An 18,151-nucleotide genomic window follows, 5' to 3' on the forward strand; every position below is an offset into this window, starting at 1 on the left:
TGTTGAAAACCAAGGGTATGTAATGTAAAGTATACAGAGTAATACATCAGTTTTACACTATGCCAACAGTTGACTAAATTTGTCCCATTTCATGCAAAACCTTCCTAAAAGACTATTGGTTAATTATTCTAGATATTAATTAGTTATTTGGAGATAATTTATTGCAACGTAATTGCACATATTCACATACATTGTATTATATGTTTATATTATGTATATATAATATAGGAAGATTAAAGAAAAACAAACCAACGTACGTGGCGTTTATAGACCTAGAAAAGGCATTCGATAACGTAGACTGGAATAAAATGTTCAGCATTTTAAAAAAATTAGGGTTCAAATACAGAGATAGAAGAACAATTGCTAACATGTACAGGAACCAAACAGCAACAGTAGCAATTGAAGAACATAAGAAAGAAGCCATAATAAGAAAGGGAGTCCGACAAGGATGTTCTCTATCTCCGTTACTTTTTAATCTTTACATGGAACTAGCAGTTAATGATGTTAAAGAACAATTTAGATTCGGAGTAACAGTACAAGGTGAAAAGATAAAGATGCTACGATTTGCTGATGATATAGTAATTCTAGCCGAGAATAAAAAGGATTTAGAAGAAACAATGAACGGCATAGATGAAGTCCTACGCAAGAACTATCGCATGAAAATAAACAAGAACAAAACAAAAGTAATGAAATGTAGTAGAAATAACAAAGATGGACCACTGAATGTGAAAATAGGAGGAGAAAATATTATGGAGGTAGAAGAATTTTGTTATTTGGGAAGTAGAATTACTAAAGATGGACGAAGCAGGAGCGATATAAAATGCCGAATAGCACAAGCTAAACGAGCCTTCAGTAAGAAATATAATTTGTTTACATCAAAAATTAATTTAAATGTCAGGAAAAGATTTTTGAAAGTGTATGTTTGGAGTGTCGCTTTATATGGAAGTGAAACTTGGACAATCGGAGTATCTGAGAAGAAAAGGTTAGAAGCTTTTGAAATGTGGTGCTATAGGAGAATGTTAAAAATCAGATGGGTGGATAAAGTGACAAATGAGGAGGTATTGCGGCAAATAGATGAAGAAAGAAGCATTTGGAAAAATATAGTTAAAAGAAGAGACAGACTTATAGGCCACATACTAAGGCATCCTGGAATAGTCGCTTTAATTTTGGAAGGACAGGTAGAAGGGAAAAATTGTGTAGGCAGGCCACGTTTGGAATATGTAAAACAAATTGTTAGGGATGTAGGATGTAGAGGGTATACTGAAATGAAACGACTAGCACTAGATAGGGAATCTTGGAGAGCTGCATCAAACCAGTCAAATGACTGAAGACAAAAAAAAAAAAAAATGTATATATATATATTTTTTTTTTTTTGTACCCATTATATGATGTAAAATGTTTTGAAATTATTATTTAGTGAAATTTATTTTTTAATTTACATTATTGACTGTTAATTATTTATTGATTTACTAATGTTGTAGAATTGTAATTTTTATTATAATGAACTTAGTTTTATCTATTTTTATATTCACAAATTACTTTATTTACCATAACTGTTTACTTACATTTACACATTATTTATTATCAATGTTGTTTTATTATTTTTTTCCAGAAATGTTTTCTTTAATAATTTATATCATAGATTTCTGTTAACAAGAGCAGAAATGAAATGTAAATGTTTACGTGCTATGACAGTAGTATATGCTAAATATCATAATGAAATTGGTGCCTTTTGTGATACTAAATACATTGTTGGGATGTTAGATAGGGTAAGTTTGAGTTAAAGATTGTTTTTTATTTTTTTTTTTATTAACTTAACATTTTTTTACCCGGCTACAAAAGTAGGCTAATGAATTTAAAGATGTTATATAAATGCACATTCTGACAAGAATTACATTGTTCCTGAGACATCCAAGGAAAAAGTAAAATACATAGAAAGAAAAAAACAATTAGTGTGTTTTTATCAGATATGTATTGTTGATGTACTGAAGTATAGTAGATGAACTGACATGCTTGGAAAACACTGAGTTTTTTTACATCATTGCTATTATTATTCCACACTTAAGGTGCAAGTGTAGTTTTGTTCAAAAGTTGTTTATATACTATAATTTAAACTTTAACTGATATCCAAAGTAAATTTTACAGCTTCTTTAATAATACGCTAAAGTCTGTTAATTAATTTTTGATGGATATAGTAATAATAATAAAATATAAATTTATTTTTTTTAAAAACAGAATATATTCTGCAAAATAAAAGTGTCAATAATAAGGAATGAAAATTCAAACTGGATATTTTTAAAAAATTAGTAATTTAGTAAAATTTTTAATTTACGTAATAAGAAAATCAATAATTTAACATGAAAAAAGTAAAATAATCCAGTAAACACTAATAACAAATTAAAAGAGAAAAATTAATTAGTATGATTAAAATTGATCTAGAAAATATTGATAAGAATATTGTTATAAGAGAGATTATCCAGAAAGTAAGTCTCAAAAAGCTATTTAAAAAACATACTCGTGTAAAATTTGTATTGCTCTTTGAAGTACAAATATTTCTTTATTGCCTGCTTTTTTTTAGCTCACTTTAGTTCCAAGATTAACACTTGCTGAACTGTATTTAATGTGCAGAAGGTGGAGAGTAGTACACATGTGCAGTAGGTTTTTGGGATAAACAATGATGTAGTCGATCAACCAACATAACGCTTCAACACCCTTGTATGAGATATCGAAAACTCCTGTCAATATTTAAACAGTAAATATTGTGTTTAGATATTTAAACATTATACTAATAAAAAGTATAAAATAAATAAAAAAATTTTAAAAGCATGCTTTTAAAAAATTAAAAAATGGATTACCCAATAAACATAAGTAGAAGATAATTTTGTTTTCAACAATGTAATATGTATAAAGTGTCTATTTTCAAAACATCACAATAAAAAGCATGGGGTCCATTTTCATATTCAATATCTACATAAATTCTTTAAATATGACAAAGGTTTTGATGCAGAATGGAAATGATAGCTTCAGCATACAATATCTAGTAAATCTCATTGGATGAACTAAAGTTAAGGTGCAAAGTAGAACTGAGGTTGCGCCTCATGCTTTTCATTGTATTCTTGTGAAAATTGACAACTTTATACATATTATTTTATTAAAAACAAAATTATCTTTTATTTATGTTTACTGGGTAATCCATTTTTCGAGACTTTTTTAAAAGCATGTTTTTAAATATTTTTTTTGTCCATAGTTCCCGCCATTGTTGAGGCACTTATATTAGTAGAGAATCAGAAGTTGTATTCCTTTGACATATAAGGGATGCTGCCTGCATCATGATTCTGATGCAAGCCATATATTAATGAGAATTCTGTTTCTCAGACTCAAGTTCATGAAAAAGCAATCATGAAGTTTCTGGAAGATGCTTGGAAAGAGATATGATGGTGAATCATTTTTTTCTCTTTATCTTATCAGTTGCACACACCAAATTGTCAATAATCAAAGATGCCCATCTACTCCATTCATCATAGTGCATGTTATTGCATCTTTCACTAAATTGCACCCATTTCTGTGCCATGGAATCAATCATTGCATTTTCTTCATAGCATAATATTTGACTGTGAATTTTACCAGTTCAGTGTTCATTACATTCAAAAAATGGCTTAGACTGAATTTCACATGCATTGATTGTCTTGATTTTCTTAAATATTACAATACACACTAAGAAGTGCTATTCAACTGAATAAGAATGAGGTCAGCCCCTTTCTACCACGTTAGAGGCTTCAGCTAACATTTGTAGAATCTTGATAGTAGCATTGCAGCAGCAGTATTTAGAAACAGAGCTTACTTTCTGGTTATATAGTGAGATCATTTTATCTTGCACATCATGAACTGCATACACTATGCTAAATTCCACTGTGGACTATAATACAGATACTCAAATTTGAGTTGATTCATGAAAGTAGTTATGCACAACTGCTAATTTCTTACAGCAAATGTTGGAAATGCCCACCATTTTCCATTTTCATATTTTTTGAGATGAATTTCATTAGCTGTGATGTCCTACGAGTGTGTCAAAAAAATGGTACAGACCATTGGTCAGACCTGCCTTCAGAAAAGTGGTGGACATTTCCAACATTTGCTGCTAGACATTACCAGTTATACATAACTACATTCCATAAATCAAATATGAGTATCTGTGTATAATAGTCCGTAATGGAATTAAGTGTACAGTATCAGGATGTGCACAGTAAAATGATCTTACAATACCCCGTATAAAATGTTGAATATAATATTTACTAATAATAAATATTTTATAAAAAAATTAATTTTGGATATAGAATTTAATTTAAAAAACATAATGCCATAAAAAACATTATGGTATAACTTGTAACATGCATATCAAATTGATGAAATGCAGTATCCAAGAATATGGAAATAAAAGAAATCTAACAGCAGACAATTTGTCCAAATGTAAGATAAAAAAAAAAAAAAATTTGAACAATTAGATGATAATTATGACAGTGTTATTGAATCAGAAAAAAATAAGCCGTTGATTATTTATGAAAAAGAAAACCTAAATAAAATATATGATGCTTCAATGAGAAATAATTTTGGAGAATAAAAGACCCTTAAAAACAATTAAATTTATAAGTAATATCAGAGCCATTTAAATCATTATGTCAGTTACATATCACAGTAGATTATGTTCATTTTTCCTAAAAACCAATGATTTGAATGGTTTGACAGAATCCCATACAGACCAATCATAAATTTCAAACATAGTTGTGTATTTTATTTTTACAATGCTGATGAAATAATTAGATTAAAATTAATTGTACCCCTTATTCTTATACCGTAAATAACAGATAAGAATTGATTGATAAAATATGTAATTTAAAAATGAATAACAATTGTAAAATGGTTCTAACAATAATAAATAATATGTATATAAATTTACCCATTAAAGATATTATAAACATATTATTAAAAATGAACTCCTAAAAAAAGGAACATGTAACAACAATAACGGTGTAATTACTGTAATTTATAACACATTTAAACAAAATTATCTTACCCTTTATGATAATTTTTATATACACAGTGGTTTTTCAATGAGAATCCCATTTTTGACTGCTTTGTCTGAAATTTTTTTACAGCACTTTGAGAAAAATGTGTAGTATAACCTGTTGACATAACATCCTTTTGTAGACAACATATGTAGATGACATTTTAGTAACATTTAGTCCTAACATGAAAACTGGACATTTAATATTTTAAATAAATTACAGCAACAGTAAATTAAACTGCACTGTTTAATACTGCACAATAAATTAAACAATCATTTACTGTAGAAACTGATTATAATTTATCAATAAATTCTTTTTGACATAAAGAGTTTTATTGAAATAATTACAGAGGTTTTTTTTTTAGAAAACTCCTAATGCCACCATCCACAAAAAGAAATCTAATCACCCTTCATTACTCAACATAAATTTTATAAAATTGTATGCTATGAAAATCTTATGAAACAGAAAAGCAAAAAATTAAACTGAATTTAGTATAAACCAAACTGTATGTATATGTATATATATATATATATATATATATATATATATATATATATATATATATATGCAAGTGCAAGACACTATTCAGAAGTAAGGGCTGAACGGTAACAAAATGAGAACAATTAAAAAATAAAAATTAATAATTTAGTTTTCTACATAATCACCACCTCTTAAAAATAGGATTTCAATTCACTGTTCAAAGAGATTGATATGATTTCTTTTTGTTATTTTTCTTTAATGAGCTTTTATCAATATTGAGAAGATTTGTAACCCCAAAAAAGAGTTGGGGTACATTTGTAAAAGTAGTAAACGTGCATGTATTAACTTTTTTTCAATTTGCCCAGAATTTTCACAAGATGTGTTTCATTAATACCTTAAGATAGACTACCATAACACTGGATTGGATTTACTATTTTTTTTTTTTTTTTTTAATTTTGTGGTTTAAAAAATAATTCAGTTTTGTTTTTTCTTTAACAAAATACATTATATTGTAAGGGATGATGATGATAATAATAATCTATAATTTTCAGTTTTGGGAAGTATTAAATTTGAAATTATACAAATAATATCTCTTTTTTTAGGCTTGATAGGTTTGAAAAAATATTTAAATTATGCTTTCTCTTTACAAAGTTTGAAGTAGAAATTATATAAATTCATTTAAATTAATCAACTAGTATTTATTACTTTACATTTCAGTAAATAGATTGGACTTTTCTGATTGAAAATCATGAAAACAATTACTATAGCTTATATAAAGTTACATGATTTTGATTTTCCTTTTATAGTATTTTTCAAAGATGGGCAGAATAATAAATTAGTATAAGGGTTAAGTTTGAATACAGACATAATTTTTATTTATAGCATTAAGAATATATTAAAAGATATAGTCATACATAGATGTTGACAATAATTGTCAAAAAAAAATGAAAATAATTAACATACGTTTGAAAAGGAATTGAAAAAAAAGCATTAAAAACTCTAATAATGCATTTATGTATGCAAAATATATACCAGAACTGAAATCTCTGGATATTACAGAATTGAAAGAAAAATATTTCAAATTATCTCATTTTAAAGATAAAAACTGATAAAATACTTTTGTTTTAATGCATGAAGATGAATGTAAAAATAAAAAAATTTCTTAAATAAATGTAAAGATTTCCTAGAATAAATATAGTCCATGGACATTATTTGAAAATAATAAATATGATAAAAAATCTTTTTCTCATATTTAAAGGTTTACCATAAAAAGAAATCTCCCATTGGTACTTATTAATTCCATTAAAAAAAAATATAAAATTACAGAAAAAATAAAACATTTTAGAAGCAAAACATAACTTTAAAAAATTTACAGGTTCGATAGAACTTGAAGAAAAATTTAATTTTTTAAATAATAATAATAAAACAAAATTTGTATGTTATAAATACTATATTGAAACAATATTCCAATTGAAATGATAAAATATTCAAACAAATTTAATGACTAGCATTAGAAATATGTTTATCTGATATCTTTTCAGAATTTTTATGAAAAATATGATGTAGAAATAAGTAGATCTAAAAAAAACACGTAATATTTTATAATAGACATGCTGACATCTAGAGTAATATTTAGTAAAAAACATAGTTAAATTATTGATTAATTACACAGGCCTGTGTTTTTTAGCAATCAGAAAATTTTTTCACTAAAAAGGTTAACATTTTTTTTTAAATGTAAAAACTAATTTTTAATTAAATTTAGGATTTATTTAAAGTGATATGAAAAAAAAATTATTTAAAAATATTATTTAAACTAATAAAAACACAATAAGATATTATTTATGTCCTTAGTCCTTATAAAATCTTTTTCTTTTTGTTTTGATGCTCCTTTTCGTGCTTCTGTGGTCTCACAGCAGGTCGTTCCTTTTTATCAGTAGTCAGCTAACATGCTCTTATTCCACCTCCCTTGGTATTTCTTCTCCATGCTTACATGTCTTGGTGGAATCTTTCCCCCTGCTCCTCACTTACTGCACCAAGATTTTCAGGAAAGTAGTTGAAGTGTGAGTCTAGAAAATGCACCTTTTGACTCATTTTACAACCCAAATTTGTTAATTTTTCTAATATATTTTTATAATCTTCATCTTTTTTGTAGTTAAGAAACTTTGTATTCTCAAAGGTTTCCAACCTTGTTTTTCTGCTTCCTCCATTTCAGATTCACTAGTTTATATGTTATAGAACCATGCTTTTAGGTGCTAATATCGAACCTTCGTTGTGCTCTCAAAAAAAAATCAGATTCAAATATTGCACCTTTTTTAAGCTTCCTTAATCCGACCCAACAAAAACACCCTCCTTTATCTTTGTGTCTGATAAACCTGGAAACTGACTTCATAGATACATGAAACAATCTCAATCTTTTTTTAATGCCCTCTCAAATTGCTTCATTAATCCTAATTTAATATGTAACAGAGGAAGCAAAACTTTGCTTTACTTTAATAAACTTTCCCTTTCAGTATTTTTCATACCAACTTTTAATATTTGTCTTGGTGGCCATTCTTTTTTATTATAGTGCTGCTTTCTATCATGATTATCCCACTTGCACAAAAAATATGGATATTTGGCGTAACCACTTTGTTATCCAAATAACAAAGATAGTATCTTTAAGTTGCCACAAGTTGTCCAACTTCAATCATCCAATTCATTATCACAGGCTGCGAAATCATTTCTTCATCACATATATCATCTAATTTATCTGGTGGTGAAGGAGCAAATATTACTGGTCCATGAGGTACAGGACGTATCGCTGATCAAAAGTTTGGGTAAAAGATTTCCTTTCTGTTTTTTTAAATTGAATCCCTGTATTATACATAAACAAAAAGTAACAATCATTGCTATGATTGGTTGGTTCTCCCCAAACCATAGGCACTCCAAAGTAGAAGTACTATTCTTTGGCTGCTGATGAAGCTCTTCAACTCACACTGAACAAACCTTATGAGGAACCAAAGATTTGTCTTGGTCTCTTAATTTCACACCAAAATCTGCAAAATGCACTTATTTACAAATTCTGTAATGTTTCTTTAATATTTTTTGAAAGTAAAGTATCCAGAAATATAGCAAAAAGAGTCAGACCCACTGAAATGCCTCTTGACACCATTGGAATTTTTTTTAATAAAAACTTACACAATATAACTATAGTTACTTGGAAAATATCATAATAAAAATTATAAATATATTAAAAAAATATTATTAAATAAATTTTAATGTAAGGTAAATGAATGAAGATGTCACAAACTAATATATAAATATACAACACAGTTGTAAAAAAGGTACTGAACTTAATTTTTTTATCTAGAATAACAGATGATGGTGGTGAGGAGACAGATACACAGTTACAGGAAATGATCAGACATTTTGTGCAGTTAACACGAAAGAGGCTGTATGTAAAGCTATGTTATAGATTTATTACTGCTTTAAACTTCTTTATCAAAAATTCATTATATTTTTATTCAGAATAACAACTTCTTTCATTTTCATACATAAAATGTTTTGTTGTATAATTTTTTTTACAAAATAATCCTCATAATAGGCTAGATCTATAGAAGAATAAAAACTACAAATTGTGAAAAAATCTTACATCAAGGATGTTTTAAAATATTTTCAGCACCAAAAAATCTATTGGAATTACTAGATAAAATTCCAGACAATTTTACCATTGCAGAGACCTTTGTTATTAAACATTTTATAGAATTGAGATATTGTTATTTTAAAATTCACTTATAAACCGATCAAAACAGTCAGAACATTGACAGTCTAATTTTTAAAATACATTCATTAAAATAATTTTGTGAAAATCTTATCATGAAATTGTATCTAACCATGGCCTTAGACAGACTGAACTGAAAAAAGTCTGCCAATATTATAATCGTGCTAGTTTATACATCATTGAATTCAGTTCAGTGGTTTTTCTAGTAATCTTTAAAATGAATTTATAGACATGTAATATTTATTTTAGGCAGTCAATTTCTCTATTAAGTATATTTTATGATTTCCACATGATTTCCTATACTGAGTTTTATTTTGTTTGCTAATTAGATATATTTGAAATTTTTTAGGCTTCATTCGTATATGCTCAGTAATATCTGTTATTGAAAGTCTTATTGGTGTAAATTTTTTTTTTTTTTAATTTATTGTTGAGTTTTATTCGTAAATTTACAGTCACACCTATTTACTTTTTCTTTTATTTTCATTCCACCATCATATTTTATTAGTTCTGTTTATCATATTACTAGCTCCTCATCGCAGCTTCACCTGTGCTATATGGTTACTTGCGTTTCCTGTAGCAGTCACTCTTTTTATTTTATGTTTTTTAGTCAAGTAAATGGAGGCAGGTGCAGCCAGTCACACATACAGTTACGGTAGCAGTGACTGCTGGTTGAGCCACAACGCTGTACACCGTCCACCCCTAAAAAATCAGAATTCAAAAAACCTGAAAATGGTTTTTAAATATTTATCTGAAGAGTATTTGCATAGCCAAATCTGCTGAATACTTCATTTAGTATAGTCAGGATTGGGAAAATTTACAATCATTGTACAAAATTTTTTTTTACCTTTCTTCATCCTCTTTCAAGATCAAATTTCAAAGATCTACAAATTTAATCACATGAAGATTACACTCACCAAAAATCAGATTGATTTCTTCATTTGTTACCAAGAAATTAAAAAAATAGCAAGGTTCCAAAAAGAATTCAGATATCCATTTTTAACTCATGTAACATTTTAAATCTAGAATTGGTTATTAGATATTCACATGAAAATTACACAAAAAAATCAAGCTAATATCTTAATTTGTTACAGAGGATATTAAAAAATTGTAAATTTCATTGTTACTCCATTTTACTCCTTTAAACTCGGAATTTCAAAAAATCTGTTTTTAGTGTGCAGTTTCACTGTAAGAATGACATGTACACAAATTTTCATCACTTATCTTTAGTAATTTTTGCTTGGCATTGATTATGAATTGCTCATGATATGTTGTCTTCAATTTCAATAAGACCTTTATTGAAAAATAAGACCTTTCTTGAGAGCCTAGCACCTCAAATGAGAAGTGCAGCACCGTAATGGATTATTTATTATTTAAAAATTTAAATTATTTTTCAATTTTAAATAACATTTCCGAATAACTGTAATTTGTTAGATCAAGAAAGTACCTGATGCATGCAAAAGTTAACCTTCAACTTACTAGCAAATACCCTGTTTGAATTTTGAAAATCACATGATTGTTTGCAGAAATATTATAAGAGCACCCCATTGCACCTCCCATAACAGTACCCTAAGGGCACCCAGTTTATTACTAGTTGATGGTGATGAGTTTAGCCTCCCATGAGATGCTCAAACGCAGTCCCCACAGGAAGCCCATCATTATAAAAAAAAAAATCTTTTATTTATTTAATATTTTTTTTAACATTAATTTAATTCTATTATTTTTGTAATATTCATTAGATTATTTTCGAATCATCCAGTTCAAACCTAGCCCACATAGAGATAGAGACTCATAGTTCATTAATTGAATTCAATAAAGTTTGTGCTTCAATGGTATGGTTTGTACTTTTTTTAAATAATATGTATCTAAAAACCTCAGTTATTCCAAGAAACATGGGTAAAAATTTGGTTGCAATTGATCGAGTAGTTTTTTTGTTTATCCTGAACAAACAAAAACCCTCTTTCTCTTTATATAATAGTATAGATTATCTTTTGCATCCATGGATGATTAGAATTCCTATGTAGTAATACTATTTATTTATTTTTGTTACTTATCTGTTTCTATTTTTTTTTTTTTTAACTTTTTTTTTGTCTAAAGAATATATTTTATTACTATTCTGTTTCATATTTGAATTATAATTTGTTATTACTGTGTTGACGATTAGTTAAATGGAACTAAAATGTCATTCAGACATCTTTATCATTTTATTGCCTTGATTTAAATAATTAATGTTTGCTAAGTTGTAGAGACACAAGATTCCATATATTTAATATATATATTATTGTAGATATTGTTAAAGATTATATAAATATTTTTAAAAATGTAAAAATGAGTTTAAATAAAAAATATTTTTATGTAGATTATTGGCTTGAATTAGTCTTTCTTACTACACCTGTCTATTAAATGTATCCAATTATTTGTCTCAACCATTGTGGACTAGTAGTCTTCATAGCTATATCAAGGTTAAATATTATTAGTAAATGGTTTAAAAAAAAAAAACTGACAAAATGGATTAAGACAAATAGAATTTGTATGTTTTGTCATTTTCCAAGTTAAATGTATATTATAGATTATCGGTTTTGGTTCTTGTTTGAATTTACCTTCTAGGTAATCATATATTTCATTTGTAACATTTTTTCAACTCTTATTAATTACATATCTTTTTCTGTAGGAAAATTATGTTTTCATTAATAATGCGGATGAATGTTCATATTGTATAAAATTCTACTAGTGGTTATTATGTTTTATTTTGTACAGTTTTGAGTTTAAAAAAATATTATTTTTGTATAGTAAAAAAAAAACTTATATTATCTAGAATTATTATTATCTAAAAAATTATTCTTTATCTAGATATTTATATACCTTATTATTATTATTAAGATTTTCAAATTGATGATTATATTTATTTTATATCATTAAAAATATTTTTATTACATTTTTTGTATGCAGAATGTATATTTGTTTATAAAATTTTAGCCTATTTTTCTCATTTGTAAAAATGTTACTCTTATTTAAAGAGCACTATATTATTTTTCTAATCGTTTAAATTTTTTAAAAAAATTGTTAGTAGTGTACACTGTTTACTATTATAAAATTATTTTTCTTCAGTTTTTTTTACATATATGTTTTATGTCTTAATTGTTTTCTAAACTTATTTATGTGAGTATATTTATTTCATTTTTAATTTCATTTGAAAGCTTATTTTTATTATATTTAACAAACTATTAAAAATGAAAGAAGCAGATTTATGAAATTATGCTTGCATGAATGTGCAGGAATAAATTGCAATCTTACTCGTTTCTTTTGAAACAAGTAAAGTTTGAAAAAATGCTAAATTAAAAATTATTTTTTTTTATTAGAGTACAATCTAGAAAGCAGATTTATTTTATTTGGGTATTAATAAAGTAAATTTTATTTTATTTAGTTATGTTTTCTAAAATGTTTTTAATTAGTTTATTTACATTAATATTAGATTTACTTATCTGATTTAATAATAGTTTTAATCATATTTACTTAAGATTGAACTATTTTTTTATCTAGGTTTTGTAAAAAGATTTCAGACATGTAATAATTGGCTATTGGGAATCCCATGGGAAGACTGCTTTCCTGTGTATAAAATTTATAATTAAATTCAAAATAGTTTTGATTTAGAATGAATTCTAAAATTGCTATTAATTATGTTATGTAAGCTGTTTAATTTTTTTATTTTTTCAATAGTTTGTTTATTTGGTATATTAGATTATATAATAATATATTGGTTACATCTAGTAAATGCAATTTCATGTTGTTTTCAATTTTCTTATTTACTTATCAATAAAATAAATTTTGCTTTTCATGATGAATTTATTGTTTAATAAATGTTATTTTTTTAAATTGTATATGGTGATGCATTTATAAAATTAATTAGTGGTTTTATAGATTTTACTCTGTGATTCTTACAAGTGTTGTATGTAAAGTAGAATCTGCACATCTCTTCTACACTATCAATGGATCTGTCAATTCGAGGTCAACCAATCTCAGTAACATATTTCTCATATCGTTTCATTTTTTAAAAGTTTTTGTGTTTTCTGGCCTTTTTGATATAAACAATAAAAATGAAAATTATGCAACACATGAAGTGAAATTTATTACTCAACTTCTTAATTGAAAGAAAAGAGAAAATAGAAAAGCACATCTTTTAAAATGTTACAGATGGATCAATTTAAGTATGGTTTTAAAATTAAATGGATAGAGGGCAAATGTTCATTATAAACAAACTGGACATTTACCTATCAGTATGTAGTATTTACTGTGCCGTTGTTGTTGAATCTTGAAGATTGTATCATATATTTGATGATAATTATAAAAAGTTTCCATTGTTTCTTACACTATAATCCAAAGAACTGCAACTTTCCATCTCATATAAAATGTGTGAGGTAGGTTCCATACATCCCAAAGTAAAATGTTAAGTGTCCTGACAATTCTGGACCAATGTGAAAGGGAAAGTGAGGTAAGTTTTTCATGTGTATGATAAGCAATGAAACTTGGGTTTCCTATTCTGCACTGGAAAATAAATGCCAGTTGCTCAATTGGTCTGTCACCTTTGGTTCACCATCCCAACTGAAGTAGCTGAAGCAGATACTTTTGACCTAGAAAATCATGGCATTGTGAAAGACAATTCAGAATCACATATCTGCTGATAGCTGCCAAGAACCTTCATCATAGCACTCAGTTCCATACTTACATACAGTGTGGTATGCTTTATATGGTGAAGATATGTTCTCAAAAAAATTCCACTTTTATTAATCACTCATCAGAGCTTTTTCATGTAACTGAGCACAGCATTTCAGCGTATGATGAAATGCCTTATTAAGTTTATATGTATATTTTTTAGCAAACTCCTTCTTAAGTTTATATTGATATTTTTTAGCAAATAATTGATCCACTTAAAAGATCTTTCATCTGTTTATTAAATAAGTTTAATGGATTTTTGTTTAAAAGAAAATATTACTCTGCCAGTGAGTTTTTAATAACACTACTTTAAAAATTCTTACAACTCTTTGGCATCTTACAAGTATAAATAATATTAATTTACATCTTTTAACTTGGTATTTGTTCTGAAATTATTTTAATTATTTAGTGACTTTATATATTTTATTTATTATTATTTTATGTACTTGTAATTTAAATATTAATGAAGGTATACCTTTTTATTTCTATTTTAAAAATTTGTGATTCTGCTGTGATCAAGATTTTACTATGTTTTCCCATGATCGTATGGTATAATATACATAACAATATTACATTAAATAAAATAAATGTTAATAAAACTAATTCTTTACGTATTACAATTTATAAAATGAAATTGTAAGTATTTATTAAATAAAGAACTAAAGCTGACAACTTCAATAATTTTAATATTTATGAAATAATATAGTTAGACTAATTTTTATTAAAATGGATAAGACATTTATGTTAAAAAAAGGCACTGTCAACATTTTAATGCAGGAAAAATAAAATCAAAATTTATCCAATAAAACAAAAACTTATGTCATAAAATCTCTGAACTCTTAATGATTCAATAAAATTTGTTTTAAATATTTAGTAGAAATATTGTATATTGAAAAATGTACAAGAAATAATTAAATCACAAATTTTGATAAACCATTGTTAAATGTATAATTTAAAAACTATGTAACATTATAAAAAGAAAACTGATTTAAGAGAAAACTGTTAAAAATAACAGTTAAACTTTTGAATTCTTCTTTAAATTTTTTTGAAGAAATTAAATTTTTTTTTTTAAATTATTATATTTGTACTTTATAATAAGGTTTTTAGGTTATTTTTTTATTTATAATAAGGATAGGGATTTAAAAAATGTTACCTGTATGAAAAAAAATTTGAATAATTTTTCAGCTTAATTATTTACCTTTTTCTTTTAGTCTTCATTAATATAGATATTACAACTAATTTTCTTTAGATCTCATAAAAATACCTTGTATCCTAGTATAATTATCATTACACTTAATAAAACTCTAATAATTATCAAAAGTAATAAAATTATGAAAATATATTCAAATCATTTACACAAATAATTGTTGTCAATTTTTTTTTAAATCTCTTAAATTTGAAATGCAGAAATTTCTCTGGATCTAAATATATAATTTAGATCCAGAGAAATATTATTATATCTTAACTATTTTAATTAAAATAGTTAAGATATAATACATTAAAAATCTATCTTTCTTTGTTTCAGTGTACGGATAGAATGGAAAGGGATAGATATCTATTATTTCTTGATAGATTACTTCTTGAAAAACAAAATGTCAAAGCTGTACTGGATGCAAATGGTGTACCTATTTTGGTAGATCTGCTTACCTTAGCACATCTTCATATATCAAGGTTATTTTTATTTAAATTTAAGTTATTAAATATAATAATTAAATAATTAAATTATAATAAATTTGATAATCTGTAATATCAAGTTGATTGTTTAAACATTCAATCTGCTTGGTTATATTTTGTTCATAATTTTGCTGTTTAGAGACAAACTTTATCATTCTAGAATTCTCTTCCAGTCCAGTCCTTTTGTTGTTGAATTTATCTCTTGTTTTTTGTAATTTGTTGAAAACTTTCTAATTAAGTTCTTAAACTAAACTACCATCATCATGAAAATTAGATAAAGATATCAAATTTTTAATTAAGTAGATAACTGGTAGTATATAGTATATTGGTAGTAGTTTCACACTGTTTATAAGCTATATTTATATTAAAATAAGAAATGCTTATTATTGCTATCAAAGAGCAGGAATGTGTATACTGTCACCATTGTCACTGGCAACTGATTAGCTTCTGTGAGGTATAAAATCAGTCAAAATATTGATATTACTTCCATCCCAATAGTTATATTATAATTTATTCATCTTAGCGTTGAATTTTTAATATTAAAAATTATTGTAGGATTTGTAATGGCTGCTAAAAAACATCAGAATTTTTTACAGAAAAATTGTATTTTTTAAAAAGTTTTCATTATCAATTCCCAATTAAGTTTGTTAATTAGGAGGTTACATTGATGTAACCTTCGTTTTTTTGAGTTAGAGATGTATTCTAATTTTAAAGTAACTAATTTTTTTCAACAGCTTTGATTTTAATCCTATTAATAATATTTTTGTATTATAATTTTTGTTTTAATTGTTTTTGCAGAGCAATAGTTCCTACTCAATCTAATGTTATAGAAGCTGGTAAAGATATGATGAAAGATAATGAAAAGGAATGGTATGTTGCTGCAGCAGATAAAAAACAAGGACCACTCACATTCAATGAGGTACATATAAGATTAGTTCTTAGCTGTTACTGTTGGTTTAGATGTGACTTGGCAAGTACTACCTATTGTACAGCTAGTCATTACTACTCATGGTAGATTTGACTTTTCTGTGGTTGATGTTCTAAAGATCATTCTAAATTTTGTTTGACAGTTAATAATATTGCATAAACTGATTTGTCAATATTTTCTGAAAAGTGACATCAACAGAATATTTTTTAAAGGAATTTTTTTTAGCTAACAGATTTTTCTATAATTTTCAATTTTATTTTACAACACTAAAGTTTTATTACTGTACTATTAACTATGTAAGTTATATGTATGTATGTTATAATTGTGTTTTTATTATATTTTGAATGATAAAAAAATTTTAATATAATTGAAAATTAAATATTTGGCAAAATTGATCTCTTAGAAAAAAGCCTAATCTCAAATTTTTTGAAAGTAGCAGTTGAATATATCTGCTAGTTGATTTTGACTTGTGAAACTGGTTTTTCATTTTTTTAATCAGCAATTTTTATGATAAAAGCTAAGACTTATAATTACAAACACAATCTATGGTCATTCAGAAAGTTCTCGGCCTGACAGAGAGATAGCTTATATATGATCAAATTATTGTGATATTTTTTGTCAAGTATGGTTTTAAATAAATAGCTGAAAAATTTCATACTCATGTAATTTGTTCCTTGTTTGTATCAATCGACTAAAGCAAACAAGTTTTAACATTTTCTGAAAAATAGATAAAATTGAAGTTTGAGATGTTATGAAGTACTTTATTTTTAAAGATTTAACCCCAGCAGATTTACAAAAAGACTTTAATTCCAGTTTAAAAGATTTTCCCCTTTATTTTTGACAGTAAAAAGTGGGTGGCTGCTGTATTTAAACATGGTCATATATCCATTCAAGATGATGAATGCTCAGATTGCCAAAAGATGCACAAAAATCCTTACAAAAATTCAGAATGCCATAAATGATTTATAGGAATTATATTAAATGATACATAAATGAGTTATTATAGTTATTTTAGTATATAATTATAGTTAATATATAAAAAAACCACTTACCAACAATTGAATTTGAAGCGTTCAAGCACTTTCAGAATTAAAATTCCATCTTCAGGAACTCTCATATTTATCCTATTTATAATATTAATTAAGACTTCAAATATAAAATTATAAAAAAATCATTATATTTGCTTAAAATGTTGGTCATTACATTGACAGTTGGTCATTATATGTTTTAAAATAAATATCAATGTAAACATCCTGTCAGCTTGGTGGTTTCAACTGTTGTCTCGGTTTGACAACCAAACGCTTCAATGCTTCGAATTCAATTTTTGGTTAGTGGTTTTTTGTATATTACCTATAATTATATACTTATAGCAATGGTCCATGCTTAACAAAATTATTTTAGTATACGTTATACGTTACATTTGTATAACTACATTTACATTTTATGCCCTGACTTTGGTATATATATATATATATATATATATATATATATATATACATATACACACAGGGTGTCCCATATAAAACGCAACCCAACCTT

At 25.8% G+C, this 18,151-nt stretch overlaps 1 protein-coding gene across 2 annotated transcripts in view; it reads left to right on the top strand.

Annotated features, from left to right (window-relative positions):
* The window catches only part of Rme-8 (receptor mediated endocytosis 8), a 189,307-nt gene that overhangs the window by 95,362 nt on the left and 75,794 nt on the right, over positions 1-18,151 (top strand). For both annotated transcript variants that reach the window (XM_075361095.1, XM_075361097.1), the window contains 3 exons: positions 1,613-1,769; positions 15,536-15,681; positions 16,483-16,603. In XM_075361095.1, the coding sequence (XP_075217210.1) occupies positions 1,613-1,769; positions 15,536-15,681; positions 16,483-16,603 (424 nt within the window). The remainder of the gene's footprint in view (positions 1-1,612; positions 1,770-15,535; positions 15,682-16,482; positions 16,604-18,151) is intronic.

Source organism: Lycorma delicatula, chromosome 3, assembly GCF_047948215.1.
Source record: "Lycorma delicatula isolate Av1 chromosome 3, ASM4794821v1, whole genome shotgun sequence".
NCBI classification, from domain to species: domain Eukaryota; kingdom Metazoa; phylum Arthropoda; class Insecta; order Hemiptera; family Fulgoridae; genus Lycorma; species Lycorma delicatula.